General features: G+C 36.4%; 1 protein-coding gene and 1 pseudogene across 1 annotated transcript; both read left to right on the top strand.

The window, feature by feature from the left end:
• The first annotated feature begins 383 nt into the window (after positions 1–383).
• Positions 384–1,322, top strand: LOC104849715 (olfactory receptor 4F3/4F16/4F29). The gene has a single exon (XM_010606243.1). The coding sequence runs from the start codon at positions 384–386 to the stop codon at positions 1,320–1,322; it is 939 nt and encodes a 312-aa protein (XP_010604545.1).
• Positions 1,323–1,372: 50 nt separating this feature from the next.
• LOC104849747 lies at positions 1,373–5,977 on the top strand (annotated as a pseudogene).
• The last annotated feature ends 9,563 nt before the right edge of the window (positions 5,978–15,540 follow it).

Raw genomic sequence — 15,540 nt, 5'->3', positions numbered from 1 at the left:
TTGCCAGGTGAAAGAGCATTGGTATGAGAATGGATACAATAGAGATAGTGAGTGAGAAGGACCACATTAATTTTAAACAAAAATCAGTAAGGTTTAGGTTAAATTCTTATTTCTTATTTTGGTAATTTGGTCTTATGAGAAATATCACATCATCTAGCTCTGAGGAGTAGGGGAGTATTAAATGCAGAAAGAATTGAGTAATAGAGAGAAGATCCACATGACAGACACAAAATTTATTTTTCAGAGATCATGAGTGCATTAGTTTTAATGCTGACTAATATAGACTTAGTTTTGCTTTCTGTCCTTCAAGTCTATTAACATAATTATCATAATATATGTTTTCTCATTCTGTTCTGCCTCAGGTAGCATATCCAAGAAAGCCAATGGATGGAGCAAATCAATCAGCTGTGTCAGAATTCGTGTTCCTGGGACTCACCAACTCCTGGGCTATCCAACTATTCCTCTTTGTGCTCTCCTCCACGTTGTACATGGCAAGCATGATGGGAAACTCCCTCACTGTGCTCACAGTGGCTTCGGACCCTCACTTGCACTCCCCCATGTACTTTCTGTTGGCCAACCTCTCCTTCATTGACTTGGGTGTTTCTTCTGTCTCTTCTCCCAAGATGATTTATGATCTCTTTAGAAAGCACAAAGTTATCTCATTTAGAGGGTGCATCACTCAGATCTTCTTCATCCATGTCATCGGTGGTGTGGAGATGGTATTGCTCATAGCCATGGCCTTTGATAGGTATGTGGCTATATGTAAACCTCTCCACTACTTGAATATTATGAATTCAAGAATGTGCATCTTCTTCTTAGTGGCTGCCTGGATGATCGGACTCATGCACTCCATGGTTCAAGTGGCTTTTGTTGTAAACTTACCTTTCTGTGGCCCTAATGTGTTGGACAGCTTTTACTGTGACCTTCCTCGGCTCATTAAACTTGCCTGCACAGACACCTACCGCCTCGAATTCATGGTCACAGCCAACAGTGGATTCATCTCTGTGGGCTCCTTCATTATACTGATCATTTCTTATATCATCATCATTCTCACTGTTCAAAAACACTCTTCCACTGGTTCCTCCAAGGCTCTGTCCACACTGTCAGCTCACATCACAGTGGTAGTCTTATTCTTTGGTCCTTTGATATTTTTCTATACCTGGCCATCTCCTTCCACACATCTGGATAAATTTCTTGCATTCTTTGATGCAGTTCTTACTCCTTTTCTGAATCCAGTCATATATACACTCAGAAATCAAGAAATGAAGGAGGCAATGAAGAGAGTTTGTACACAGCTAGTGAATTATAGAAAGATAACTTAAGTGACTGTGGTATTTTGGAGTGCACTGTTAGACTCTTAAAGTTCACTGTGATGGTCAAACTGAGATATATTCTTTTTGGTGTATGGTGATTTGATCATCGACACTGATACTAGGTCTATTTTATTTTGTTACTTCTATAAGTACAGGAGGAATTATGCGTAAAGTATTTAGAAGCCAAAGATTATAATAGTCTTGAGATTTATTTCTAAGATAAAAATTGTTTGAAGTAATTATTAGAAATATATAAGAAGTCAAGCTAATTTAAGGCCTCATAACAAGAAGTCTTTTCCTAATACACTGTAATTCAGTATGATCAGTATAATAAGCTGACCACATCTGCAATGACTCTATTGCAAATAATCCCACCTTCATGAGAACTAAATTTTATAGCTGCAGTGTTTCTACATGGTGGACAGAAATCAGCCCACTCTAGTACTGTAGATATGTAGGCACCTGAAAACTAAAGTGGTTGGAGCACAGCTACTAATTTATCAGAGTGAAAATATATTTGACATAAACACGGTAGAAAGAATTTTAGCTCTTTAATATAAATAATTTTAAGTGGAGTATTAAAGCCAAAATATTATTTCTGTAAGTCACAGAATCTCTGCTAAATAAGATTAGATAGAAGAATGAGACAAATATTTACTGCTTCTTTTTTTTTATTAATTGAGTTTATTGGTACATTTAAGGTATACAGTACAATTACATTCATTATTTTGATCTTGTACCTTTACAGGACAGGTCTTGCTTCTCATTTTTTCCCCTTGTCCCTGCTCTCCCTTCACCCAATCCTCGCCTCCCCATTTACAAACATTTTATTTCAATTTTTTTCATTTTCTCATATTGTTTTCTTTTTCCTTATTACCTTTCCCCTACCCTTCCCATTTTCCCTACACCTTTAGCCCTTTTCTTCCTATTTCACATGGTCAATTATATCATTAGGATCTTATGTACTATTATAGTTTGTTCACACCAGAGAAACTATTCAGTATTTATACACATGTGTGACCTATTTATTTCACTTAGGAGTATATCCTCAGTATATATCCATTTTCCTATGAATGAATCTAATATCTCATTCTTTATGGCTGAGTAGTATTCCATTTTATAGAAAAACCACATCTTCTTTATCCAGTTTCAAACTGATGGGCAAATGGGCTGTTTCCAAGCTTTAGCTATTACAAACCGTGCTGCTATAAACATTAGTGTGCATATATCACTGTGGTATGATTCTTTTAATTCTTTTGGAAAGATTCCCAGCAGAGGGATAGCTGGTCAAATTGAACCTCTAGTCCCAGCTCTTTGAGGTATTTCCATATTGATTTCCATAGTGGCTGCACCAGTCTGCACTCCCACCAACAATGGAGAAGGGTTCCTTTCTCCCCGCAACCCTGCCAACATTCGTTATTGTGTGATTTCTTGATTGCAGCCATTTTTTGTGTGGTGAGGTGGAATCTCAGTGCTGTTTTCATCTGCATCTCTCCAATAACCAGTGATGTGGAACATTTTTTCATATATTTACTTGCAGCTTTTACTTCTTTGTCTGAGAAATGTCTGTTCATTTCAGATGCCCATTTATGAATTGGGTCATTATATTTGGGGGGCTGGTTGTTTTGAGTTCTTTATATATTCTAGATAGTAGTACGAGGAGCAGCTGGTAAAAACTTTTTCCCACATTGTAGGTTGTCTCTTAGTTCTGTTGATGGTTTCTTTTGCAGTACAGAAGCTTTTTAATAAGACGAGATCCCACTTGTTGATTCTTTGTGCTAGTTCCCGTGTTACTGAGGATTTGTTCAAAAAGTCTTTACCTGTGCCATTGTCCTCAAGAGTTCTGCCTAACTTATCTTCCAGCAAGTTTAGTGTTTCTGTTTTAATGTTTAGATCCTTAATCCACTTGGATTTTAATTGGTTCCAGTTTTTTCCAATTTTCCAGTTCGATTTAAGATTCCAGTTTTAATCTTTGGCAGATTGAAATCCAGTTTTCCCAACACCATTTATTAAAGAGGCTATCTTTCCTCCACTGAGGATGGTCAGCTCCTTTGTCAAAGATGAGTTAGCTGAGTACATCTGGATTTGTTTTTGTGTCTTCCAATCTGTTCCACTGATCCTCAGATCTGTGTCTTTGCCAGTACCATGCTATTTATATCACAGTGGCTTTGTAGTATAGTTTCAAATTGGGAATTGTTATACCCACTGCTGTGTGTCTGTTGCCTAGGATCGCTTTTGCTATTCTAGGTCTCTTCTGGTTCCAAATGAATTTTTGGATTCTTTTTTCTAGTTCTGTGAAATATAGTGTTGGAATTTCAAATGGCATTGCATTGAATCTGTATAACAGTGTTGGTAGTATGGCCATTTTCACTGTGTTGATTTTTCCTACCCAGGAGATATCTTTCCATTTTCTTATATCCTCTTCAATCTCTTTTTTTCAGAGTGTTGTAGTTTTCAGTGTAGAGGTCTTTTGCTTCTTTTGTTAGAGTGATTCCTAGATATGGCATTTCTTTGGATGCTATTGTGAAAGGAACTGTTTCCCTTATTTCTCTCTCAGTGAGACTATTATTTGTGTAGAAGAAGGCTATTGATTTTTGGGTGTTGACCTTGTATCCAGCCACTCTGCTAAAAGTCTATAAGTCTTTTGGTAGATTTTTTTGGGTCTTCAATGTACAGTATCATATAGTCAGCAAATAATGACAGTTTAACTTCTTCCTTTCCTATCTTTATTGCTTTAATTTCTTTCTCTTGTCAAATTGCTATGGCTAATGTTTCCAGAACTATATCACAGAGGAGTGGTGACAATGGGCATCCTTGTCTTTTTCCTGATTTTAACATGAAGGTTTTCAGTTTTTGGCCATTTAATATTATGTTGGCTGGTGGTTTTTCATAGAAAGCCTTTATTAAGTTAAGATACAGACCATCTATTCCAACTTTTTGCAGGGTTTTTATCATGAATGGGTGTTGAATTTTGTCAAATGCTTTTTCTGCATCATTCGAGAGGATCATATGATTTTTGTCCTTGACTCTGTTAATATAGTGTGTTACATTTATTGACTTATGTATTTTGAAGCATCCTTGCATCCCTGGAATAAATCCGACTTGGTCAGGATGGATGATCTTCTTGATGATCCTCTGTATTCTGTTTGCTAATATCTTATTAAGGAGTTTTACATCATTAAGGAGATTGGCCTGTAGTTTCTTTTTCACTTGCATCTTTCCCTGGTTTGGGAATCAAAGTGATACTTGCTTCCAGGAATGAGTTGGGAAGTATTGCTTCCCTTTCAATTTCATTGAAAAGTGTGAAGAGTAATAGCAGTAGTTCTTCTCTAAATGTCTTGTAAAATTCAGCAGTGAATCCATCAGGATCTGGGCTTTTCTGTGTTGGTAAATTTTTAATTACATTTTCAATTTCATTGATTGTAATTGGGATGTTTAAAATGTTTTATCTTCTTTGTTCAACTGTGGCAATTCATAAGTATCTAGAAATCTGTCCATTTCTTCTGTGTTTTCTATTTTGTTAGAGTACAGGTTTTCAAAGTAGGTATTTATTATCCTCTGTTGGATCTGTTGTGACCACCTTTTTCATTCCTAATTGCATGGATTTGAGCTTTTTCTTTCCTTTTTTGATAAAGTTAGCTAAGGGTTTATAGATTTTATTTATTCTTTCAAAAAACCAACTCTTCAATTCATTTATTTTTTTGTATTGTTTTCTTAGTTTCCATTGCATTGATTTCTACTCTTGTCTTTACAATTTCCTCTCTTGTTTGAGCTTTGGGTTTTTCTTGCTCTTGTTTTTCTAGGAGTCTAAGACTCATCATTAGTTTTTTTATTTGATCTTGCTTTGTTTTTCTAGTGTGGGGATTCAGTGCTATGCGCCAAATTTGTTCTCAGTAGACTTAAAAACAGGGATGTTGACAATTACTCTGGATGAGAGTGACTGATTTACTGCTTGGGTTTCTGCAAAAGATGCTGGCTTCAGCATTCCTGATGGGTCAGATCCAAAATTGAATTTAGGAGGACTTTTACTCCAGGCACTCTTAGAATATTGGCCTAGAACACATGTGAGTCCAATGGATGTAGAAGAAAATGAAGTAAACCATGTAAATGGGGAGCAGGAGAACCGAGTACAGAAGGGAAATAGATATTTTCAAGTGCCCCCCCCCCACCATGATCTTTGGTGAAGTGGGAGGTCGAACACTGTTCAGGTTGCTCTGCCGAGATTCTGGGGGTGAGACTGAGTCGATGCTTCTTAATGAGACAGTCCCACAGTGGGTGATTTACATCACTGCAGATAAAAATATGCCAAAATTCAACAAAATTCCTTTCTACCTCCAACCTCATGCATTTTCAGGAGCAAAAACTTAAAAAAAAAAAGTAGACTTTCAGCTAGTGACATGTTCCAAGTCTGAAAAGTAATGGAACATGTTTATGAGAAAGTTATCAACTTAGATAATGAATCTCAAACCACTAGATCTTCTAATAATGAAAAACCAGAAGAACAGGAAAAAGAAGAGGATATTGCTGTGTTGGCAGAAGAAAAAATTGAACTTTTGTGCCAGGACCAGGTTTTGGGTCCAAATATGGACCTTCAAACAGTGAAACACTTCATATGGAAGACTGGTGGTGACCTCACCCTTCATTACCATCAGGAGTCGAAGTGAAGCGTGGGCCAGTGCTCCTGTGTATTCATTTACTACCTTCCTCTGTGACCCCAAGAATAGTCCTAGGAAGCCCACTGAGCCCAAAGGGAGCAAAACTTCTAACCACCAGTTTGGTATGGACTGAGATTCTCTAAGTTGAAGTGACTAATCAATAGAGATGTAATTTAGAAACCAGTCTTCAAATGTAGGTTGAGCTGCCCAGGGGAAGCAGAGCGTGAAGGCAGAAGAGCCCCAGGCAGACTCTGCCCTGTAGCTATACAGAGAATTGACTGCAGGCCAGTACAGACTTCTGCTTCCTCCTGTCCTTTCAAAGGTCCTTATCTATGTCTGTTAGCACTTGTCAGAGAACATGGCTGACCACACCTGTTACTGTATTTCAACTTCAAAACCACAGCTTTGTAGCTTTTCTAAAAGTACATTCCATTCACACAGTATCTATGAAGGCTTTTTCCAAGTTTGTCATAAAAAAGTCAAGTTGTTTTCACCATTTAAGAGAATTATTTTTAATGGTAATTTGCTGTTGCACAATTTGAGCACCAGTCCATTTCATAATAAATGATTACTGTTGGGCTTTAAAAAAAAAAGAACACTCATAAATCCTATGTTCTGATCTTAATGCTTCTGGTCCCCACTGCAATGGAGACATCAACCTCTGAGGATGAAGCAGGTACTATTCCCTCATAGGTAGGCCCATTGTTACATATTTATCCATTTATAATCCAAGCTCATGTTTTCTCCTGTCATTAATTGGTTATAGAAAATGCCCAATTTATGAGAAAAACATGTTCAGGATTTAGAAAACCATGGTCATCTACCCTCACTGTACATACAGGTAAATCTATCCATTCACACAATATACATAGACTTTTCTTGCTCCAAAGCCACCTCAAATCTCATAGCTTTCTGAATTTCACATGTTAGAGCAACACGTTCAAGGATGTCATATTCTGCCTCTAAAACCAAAAGATTTTCTTCAAGAATTGGGCTTCTTTCCCTATTCAGTCATTGTAAAGTTCAACAACTTGAGAAGACATGTTCTGGCATATCCCCAAGCCCTGGAGGGATCACTGGTGAGGGGAGTTACAAACATTTTGAAGATTCATATCCGTCATCAGGCATGCATGTGTCTTGCTAACACATCAAGGAAACACACTCTTTCTGTTTTACAAACTCTAATTAGCATGCTGTAACTAGAGTAATGGACCAGTACAATTTATCTTTTATATATTTTTATTTTAATTACATTTAGTGATACATTTTAGATACATAATGATAACAGCCATCATGGGGAATTTGTACTTTTACATGCTATATCTTGATGCTTCTTTTTTTCCCATTGCCATTTCTTCCTTCACCCTCTCTACCCCCTCCTATTTGCAAAATCTTTGTTGCTGTTTTTTCCTTTTATTCTCTTTTTTATTTTCCCTTCCTTCCTTTTTCCCTATCCCATCCCTACTTCCCCTTCCCACCTGAACATTTTACTTCTGTTAAGCCATATCTATTATATATTTAGGTATTTACTTACCCTTTCAGTTACTCATAGCAGGCAATGTGATATTTAAAAATGTGTGACTGACTCATTTCACTTAGAAGTATAATCTCAAAGTGCACCCACTTACCTAGAAATGTCTCAAGTTAACCTTCTTTATGGCAGAATAGCACTCCTGTATGTATATGTGTGTGTGTGTGTGTGTGTGTAGTATGTCATCTTTATCCATTCATCTATAGATGGGCATTTTGGATGGTTGCAAAGTTTAATTATTACAAACTGTACTACCATAAACATAGGTGTGTTTGTAATGCTGTGTTGTGCTATTGTTAATTCTTTGGGGAAGAAATCTAGAAGAGGAATAGGTTGGCCAAATGGAACCTCTGGTTTTAGTTTCTTGAGGAATCTTAAAGCTGATTTCCACAGTGGTTGTACCAGTCTACATTCCACCAAGAATGGGGAAGGGTTCCTTTTCCCCCACAGCCTTGCCTGCATTTGTTTTCATTTGATTTCTTGATAATAGCCATGCTTTCTGGGGTGAGATTAAATCTCAGTGTTGTTTTAATTTCCATGCCTCAAATAACCAGTGTTCAACATTTTTGATGTATTTATTTTCCATTTGTAGTTCTTCATCTGTGTGTTCATTTCAGATGTCCATTTTTGGATTGGGTCTTTAAATTTGAGGGGTCTGAATGTTTTGGGTGCTTTATAACTGTGTGGGGTTTCTGTTGTTGGTTTCTTTTGCTGTGAAAAAGCTTTTTAAGAAGAAGAGATCAATGGATTAAGAAGCAAAATCCAACAATATGTTGTATACAAGAAACACACCTAGTGCAAAAGGAAGTCCATAGACTGAAAGTGAAAAGATGGAAAACAATTCTCCATGCGTCAGGAGTCCAGAAAAAAGCAGGGGTAGCAATCTTATTCTCAGATAAAGTAAATTTCAAACCAAAACTCATTAAGAGAGACAAAGAAGGACACTACATCCTTGTAAAGGGAACAATTCAAGAGGAAGAGCTGACAATCATAAACATATATGCACCAAATACAAATGCCCCCAACTATATAAAACAAATATTAAATAACATGAAAAACCAAATAAGCACTAATACAATTGTAGTGGGGGATTTAAATACCCCACTATCACAAATTGACAGATCTACTAGGCAAAAAATCAACAATGAAATAATAGAACTGAACCAAGCTTTGGAACACATGGACTTAATAGATGTTTATAGAGTATTCCACCCCCAAAAACCAGAATATACATTCTTTTCGGCTGCACATGGATCATTCTCCAAAATAGACCACATACTGGCTCACAAAACAGGTCTAAATAAATGCAAAAAAATTGAAGTCATCCCCTGTTTATTATCAGATCATAGTGCAATCAAACTAGACATCAATAGCACAAGAAACTATAGAAACTTCACAAGCACATGGAAACTGAACAACACTCTCCTAAACAATCAATGGATTACAGAGGAAATTAAAGAAGAAATTAGACAGTTTTTACAAATAAATGAGAATGCCAATACAACATACAGGAATCTTTGGGACACAATGAAAGCAGTTCTACGTGGAAAATTCATAACATTGAATGCCCACACTAGGAAAACAGAGCGGGCTCAAATAAACAACTTAACGATGAAACTTAGACTCCTAGAAAAACAAGAGCAAGAAAAACCCAAAGCTCGAACAAGAGAGGAAATTATAAAGATCCGAGCAGAAATCAATGCAATTGAAATTAAGAAAACGATACAAAAAATAAATGAAACAAAGAGCTGGTTTTTTGAAAGAATAAATAAAATTGACAAACCCTTAGCTAATCTTATCAAAAAAAGGAAAGAAAAGGCTCAGATCCATGCAATTAGGAATGAAAAAGGCGAAGTCACAACAGATCCGAAAGAAATCCAGAGGATCATGAACACCTACTTTGAGAACCTGTACTCTAATAAAATGGAAAACACAGAAGAAATGGACAGATTTCTAGATACTTATGAATTACCAAAGTTGAACGAAGAAGATAAAAACATTTTAAACACCCCAATCACAATCAGTGAAATTGAAAATGTAATTAAAAACTTACCAACAAAGAAAAGCCCAGGCCCTGATGGATTCACTGCTGAATTTTACAAGACATTTAGAGAAGAACTACTACCATTACTCTTCAAACTTTTCAATGAAATTGAAAGAGAAGCTATACTTCCAAATTCATTCCTGGAAGCAAGTATCACTCTGATTCCCAAACCAGAGAAAGATACAACCAAAAAGGAGAACTACAGACCAATCTCCTTAATGAATATAGATGCAAAAATCCTTAATAAGATACTAGCAAACAGAATACAGAGGATTATTAAGAAGATCATCCATCATGACCAAGTCGGATTTATTCCAGAGATGCAAGGGTGGTTCAACATACGAAAGTCAGTGAATGTAATACATTATATTAACAAAGTCAAGGACAAAAACCATATGATCCTCTCAATAGATGCAGAAAAAGCATTTGATAAAATTCAACACCCATTCATGATAAAAACCCTGCAAAAAATTGGAATAGATGGTCTATACCTCAATTTAATAAAGGCTATTTATGAAAAACCATCAGCCAACATCATATTGAATGGCCAAAAACTGAAAACCTTCATGTTAAAATCAGGAACAAGACAAGGATGCCCACTATCGCCACTTCTCTTCAATATAGTTCTGGAAACATTAGCCACAGCAATTAGACAAGAGAAAGAAATTAAAGCAATAAAGATAGGAAAGGAAGAAGTTAAACTATCATTATTTGCTGATGATATGATACTCTACATTGAAGATCCAAAAAACTCCACCAAAAAACTTCTAGACTTAATTGACAGATTCAGTAAAGTATCTGGATACAAGGTGAATACCCAAAAATCAATAGCCTTTCTATACACAAATAACAGACAGACAGAAAGAGAAATAAGGGAAAAAATTCCTTTTACAATAGCATCCAAAAAAATGAAGTATCTAGGAATCAATCTAACAAAAGAAACAAAAGATCTCTACACTGAAAACTACAGCACTCTGAAAAAAGAAATCGAAGAGGATATAAAAAAATGGAAAGATATCCCCTGCTCCTGGGTAGGAAGAATCAACATAGTGAAAATGGCCATACTACCGAAACTGCTATATACATTCAATGCAATGCCAATTGAAATTCCAACACTATATTTCACAGAACTAGAAAAAAGAATCCAAAAATTCATTTGGAACCACAAGAGACCTAGAATAGCAAAAGCCATTATAGGCAACAGTCACATGGCACCAGGTGTAACAATTCCCAATTTGAAACTATACTACAAAGCCACTGTGATAAAATCAGCATGGTACTGGCAAAGAAATAGGCCTGAGGATCAATGGAACAGACTGGAAGACACAAAAACAAATGCAGATGTACTCAGCTACCTCATCTTCGACAAAGGAGCTCACCATCCTCAGTGGAGGAAAGATAGCCTCTTTAATAAATGGTGTTGGAAAAACTGGATATCAACCTGTCACAGATTAAAATTAGACCCTTATCTTTCGCCATGCACTAAATTAAAATCCAAATGGATTAAAGATCTAAATATTAAAACAGAAACATTAAACTTGCTGGAAAGTAAGTTAGGCAGAACTCTGGAAGACATTGGTATAGGAAAAGACTTTATGAACAAATCCTCAGTAGCACGGGAACTAGCAGAAAGAATCAACAACTGGGATCTCATCTTACTAAAAAGCTTCTGTACTTCAAAAGAAACCATTAGCAGAACTAAGAGACAATCTACAATGTGGGAAAAAATTTTTACCAGCTGTACCTCAGACAAAGGACTATTATCAAGGATATATAAAGAACTCAAAACAATCAGTCCCCCCAAATATAAAGACCCGATCCAAAAATGGGCATCCGAAATGAACAGACATTTCTCATACAAAGAAGTGAAAGCAGCAAGAAAATATATGAAAAAATGTTCCACATCACTGGTCATTCGAGAGATGCAGATGAAAACAACACTGAGATTCCACCTCACCCCACAAAGAATGGCTGCTATCAAGAAATCACACAATAACAAATGTTGGCGGGGTTGTGGGGAGAAAGGAACCCTCCTCCATTGTTGGTGGGAGTGCAGACTAGTGCAACCACTATGGAAATCAATATGGAGATACCTCAAAGAGCTTGGACTGGAGGTTCCATTTGACCCAGCCATCCCTCTGTTGGGTATCTTTCCAAGAGAACTAAAAGAATCATATCACAGAGAAGTATGTGCACCCATGTTTATAGCGGCACAGTTTGTAATAGCTAAATCTTGGAAACAACCTATTTGCCCATCCGTTGGAAACTGGATAAAGAAGATGTGGTTTTTCTATAAAATGGAATATTACTCAGCCATAAAGAGCGAGAGAATAGATTCATTCATAGGAAAATGGATACATATTGAAGATATACTCCTAAGTGAAATAAATAAGTCCCACATGTGTAAATACCAAATAGTTTCCCTGGTGTGAATATTCTGCAACAATGCATAAGATTCTAATAAGATTACTGACATTTAGAAATGGGAGGAAAGGAGCTAAAGGTGTAGGGAAGGTGTGATACGTAGGGGAAGAACAAAAAGGGAAAAGAAAAAAATGTGAGAGAATGAAAAGATGGAAATAAAGTGTTTGTAGATGGGGAGGGGAGGAGGGGGTGAAGGGAGGGCAGAGGTAAGGGGAAAAAATGAGAATCAAGACTTGCCATGTAAAGGTACATGATCCCAACAATGAATGTAACTGTACTGTATCCCTAAATGTACCAATAAACTCAATTAAAAAAAAAAAGCAGAAGAGATCGCAGTTGTTGATTCTTTGTAGCATTTCCCATGTGGTTGAGGTTTTGTTGATGAAGTCCTTGCCCTCTCCTATGTCCTCAAGACTTCTTTCTCTTTTCTGGAAGATTTAATGTTTCTGTTTTAAAATTTAGATCTGTGACCCATTTTGATTTTAGTTTAGTGCATGGTGATAGACATGGGGCTAGTTTTAATCTTCAGCAAACACAAAGTCAGTATTCTCATCACCATTTGATAAAGAGGCTGTCTTTCTTCTAGGGAAGGTGTTTGGCCCCTTGGTCAAAGATAAGTGGACTGCGCATGTTTGGTGTTGTTTCTACATCTTCTTCCCTGTTCCATCGGTTCTTGCGTCTGTTTTTGCCAGTACCAAGCTGTTTGCTTTTTCACGGTAGTTTTGTAATATAATTTCAGTTCAGGGATTGTGATACCCTCTTCCTTGCCTTTGTTGATCAGAATTGTTTTTGCTATTCTTGATCTCTTCTGGGGCCAAATGAATCATAAGATTGTTTTCTCTAACTCTGTGAGATATGCTGTTGGTATTTTCATTGGTATTACATTAAACCAGTAGAACAATTTTGGAAGTATGGCTATTTTCGCTATATTGGTTCTTGCCACCCAAAAATAAGGGATATCTTCCTATTTCCTGATACACATTTTAATCTTCTTTTTCCAGGCACTGTAATTTTCAAGTAAAAGTTTTTTATTTCCTTGATTAGATTTATTCCTAATTATTTCTCTTTTTGGATGGTATTGTGAAAGGTGTTGTTTCCCTTATTTTTCTCTTAGTGAGTTTGTTATTTGTGTACAGAAATGCTATTGATTTTTTAGTGCTATCTTTGTATCCAGCTGCATCATCCAATTTGGTTATTAAATCTGAAAGGTTTTTGTGCAGTGTTTTGGGTCTTCTATGTAGCGTATCATGTCATCTGCAGATAATAACAATTTGACTTCTGCCTTTCGTTATCCTTATTTCGTTGTTTTCTCTCTCTCTTCTTTAAATGCTTTAGTTGATGCTCCCAAAACTATACTGACTAGGAGTGGTGATAGTGGACATCCTTGTTTTGTTGCTGATTCCTAGAGCAAAAGCTCTGTTTTTCACCATTTAACATGATGTTGGGAATGGTTTTTTTATAGATATTTTATAAATTTGAGATGAATACCTTCTATTCTAACACTTTTCTGTAACATTCTTTTCATGAATGGGTTTTGTACTTTCTCAAATGCTTTTTATACCTTTATTGAAATGATTATGCAGTTTTTCTCTTTGGCTCTGTTAATATGACATATTACATTTATTGATTTGCATATGTTGAGCTATCTCTGCATCCCTGGAATGAATCCTACTTAGTCATGCTGTATTATCTGCTTGATGACTTGCTGCCTTATGTTTGCCAATATCTATTAAGGCTTTTGCATCTATGTTCATTAAGGAGATTGGCCTGTACTTCTCTTTTTACGTTGGATCTTTCTCTGGTTTTGGTATTAGGTTAATGTCTTTAGGAACAAGTTTGGGAGTATTCCTTCCCTTTCAATTTCAATGAAGAGTAGTGGCACTAAATTTTCTCTAAATTTCTTGCGGAATTCAGCAGTGAATCCTTCAGGACCTGAGATTTTCTTTGTTGGTAGGTTTTTAGTCACACCTTCAATTCCATTGGCTGGTACAGGGTTATTTTGAATTTTTGTATCATTCCTCTATAGTCTTTGTAATTCATATGTTTGTAGGAATCTGCCCATTTCTTCTGTGCTTTCTATCTTAGTAGGAACACTGGTTCTCAGAGTAGGAATTGATGATCTTCTGCATTTTTTTTTATGATCTGGTATGATTTTACCCTTTTCATTTCCAATTACATGGATTTGAGTCTTTTCTTTCTGTTTCTGATAAGGTGGCTAAGGGTTTATAAATTTTATTTAGTCTTCCAAAAAACCAGCCCTTTGACTTATTGACTCTTTGTGTTGTGTTCTTAATCTCAATTGCATTCCTTTCTGCTCTGACACTTATCATTTCCTTCCTCATACAAGCTTTGGGCTTGATTTGCTCTTCTTTTGCTAAAAGCTTGAAGTGGAACATTAGGTTGTTTATCTGCTCTCACTCTGTTTTTATTCACTGCTATAAATTTCCCTCACATGACTGCTTTCATTGTATCCTCTAAGATCCAGTATATTGTATTAGCAAGATCATTTCATTGTAGAAACTAATTTCTTCTTTAATTTCAACTGTGATATATTGATTGTTTAGGAGATGTTATATCATTTCCATGTGTTTATGCAGTTTTTGTGGTTTCTTTTTCGACTGATTTCCAAATTTACTGCACTATAGTCTCATAATATACATAGGATAATTTCAATACCTTTGCACTTACTAAACCATATACTATAAGCTAGTATGGGATCTCTTTTGGAAAAAGTCACATGGGTGACTTGCATAATTTGGACTATTGTTGGATCCCTGGAATGAAGCCAACTTTATCATGACTGATGAATCTTTTGATGCACTGTTATCTTGGTAACTTGCTCATTCCTACAACAAAATACCCAACTGATAACTCAAAGTCTATAAAGGTTTCTGTCCATTATCAACTGGCTGCAAGGCAAAGCGGCATGGCAGAGGGACGTGACAGAGGAGAAACAGTTGAAGGTGTGGCAAGCAGGAGGCAGTGAGACTTCTTTCTCTCTTCCCCTTTTATTCCAGCTAGGCTACAAGCCTGTTGGTTGGTGCCACCCATGCCCAGGGTGGGTCTTTCCTCTTCCTAAATCCATTATCTACACTGAGAACTATGCTTAGCCAATTAGTAGACTAATCCAATATCACACCCATGATCCAGTTATTCCCAGAGACCCCACCTATGAGACCATGAGGCTTTGGGGGAACATAACAGCTGTTGAATTTAATTTCCTAGCATCTTCTTGTGGATTTGTGCATGAATGTTCATGAGAGATACTGGCCTATAGTTTTCTCTTTTCTTCTTGGATTCCTGTCAGGTTTTGATAACATGTAACCTCAAGAATGTGTTTGGGAGAGGTCAATCCTTTACAGCTCCATGGACTACTTTGAAAATAACTGACATTAGTGCTATTTAAAAGTTTAGTAAAAAGAAGGCATCCTATATTGTGCTTTTCTTTTTTAGGAGGTTTATTACTGATGTAACATATTACATAATATTGGTAGATTGAGGTTCAATTTTGTTAGGTAATGTGTTCAGAAATTTGTCCATTTCTTCTAGATTTTCCCACTTGTTAACATGTAG

This window comes from Fukomys damarensis, unplaced genomic scaffold, assembly GCF_012274545.1.
Source record: "Fukomys damarensis isolate Sample0158 unplaced genomic scaffold, DMR_v1.0_HiC HiC_scaffold_17, whole genome shotgun sequence".
Lineage (NCBI taxonomy): Eukaryota > Metazoa > Chordata > Mammalia > Rodentia > Bathyergidae > Fukomys > Fukomys damarensis.
This window is presented reverse-complemented; position numbering and strand designations above follow the sequence as displayed.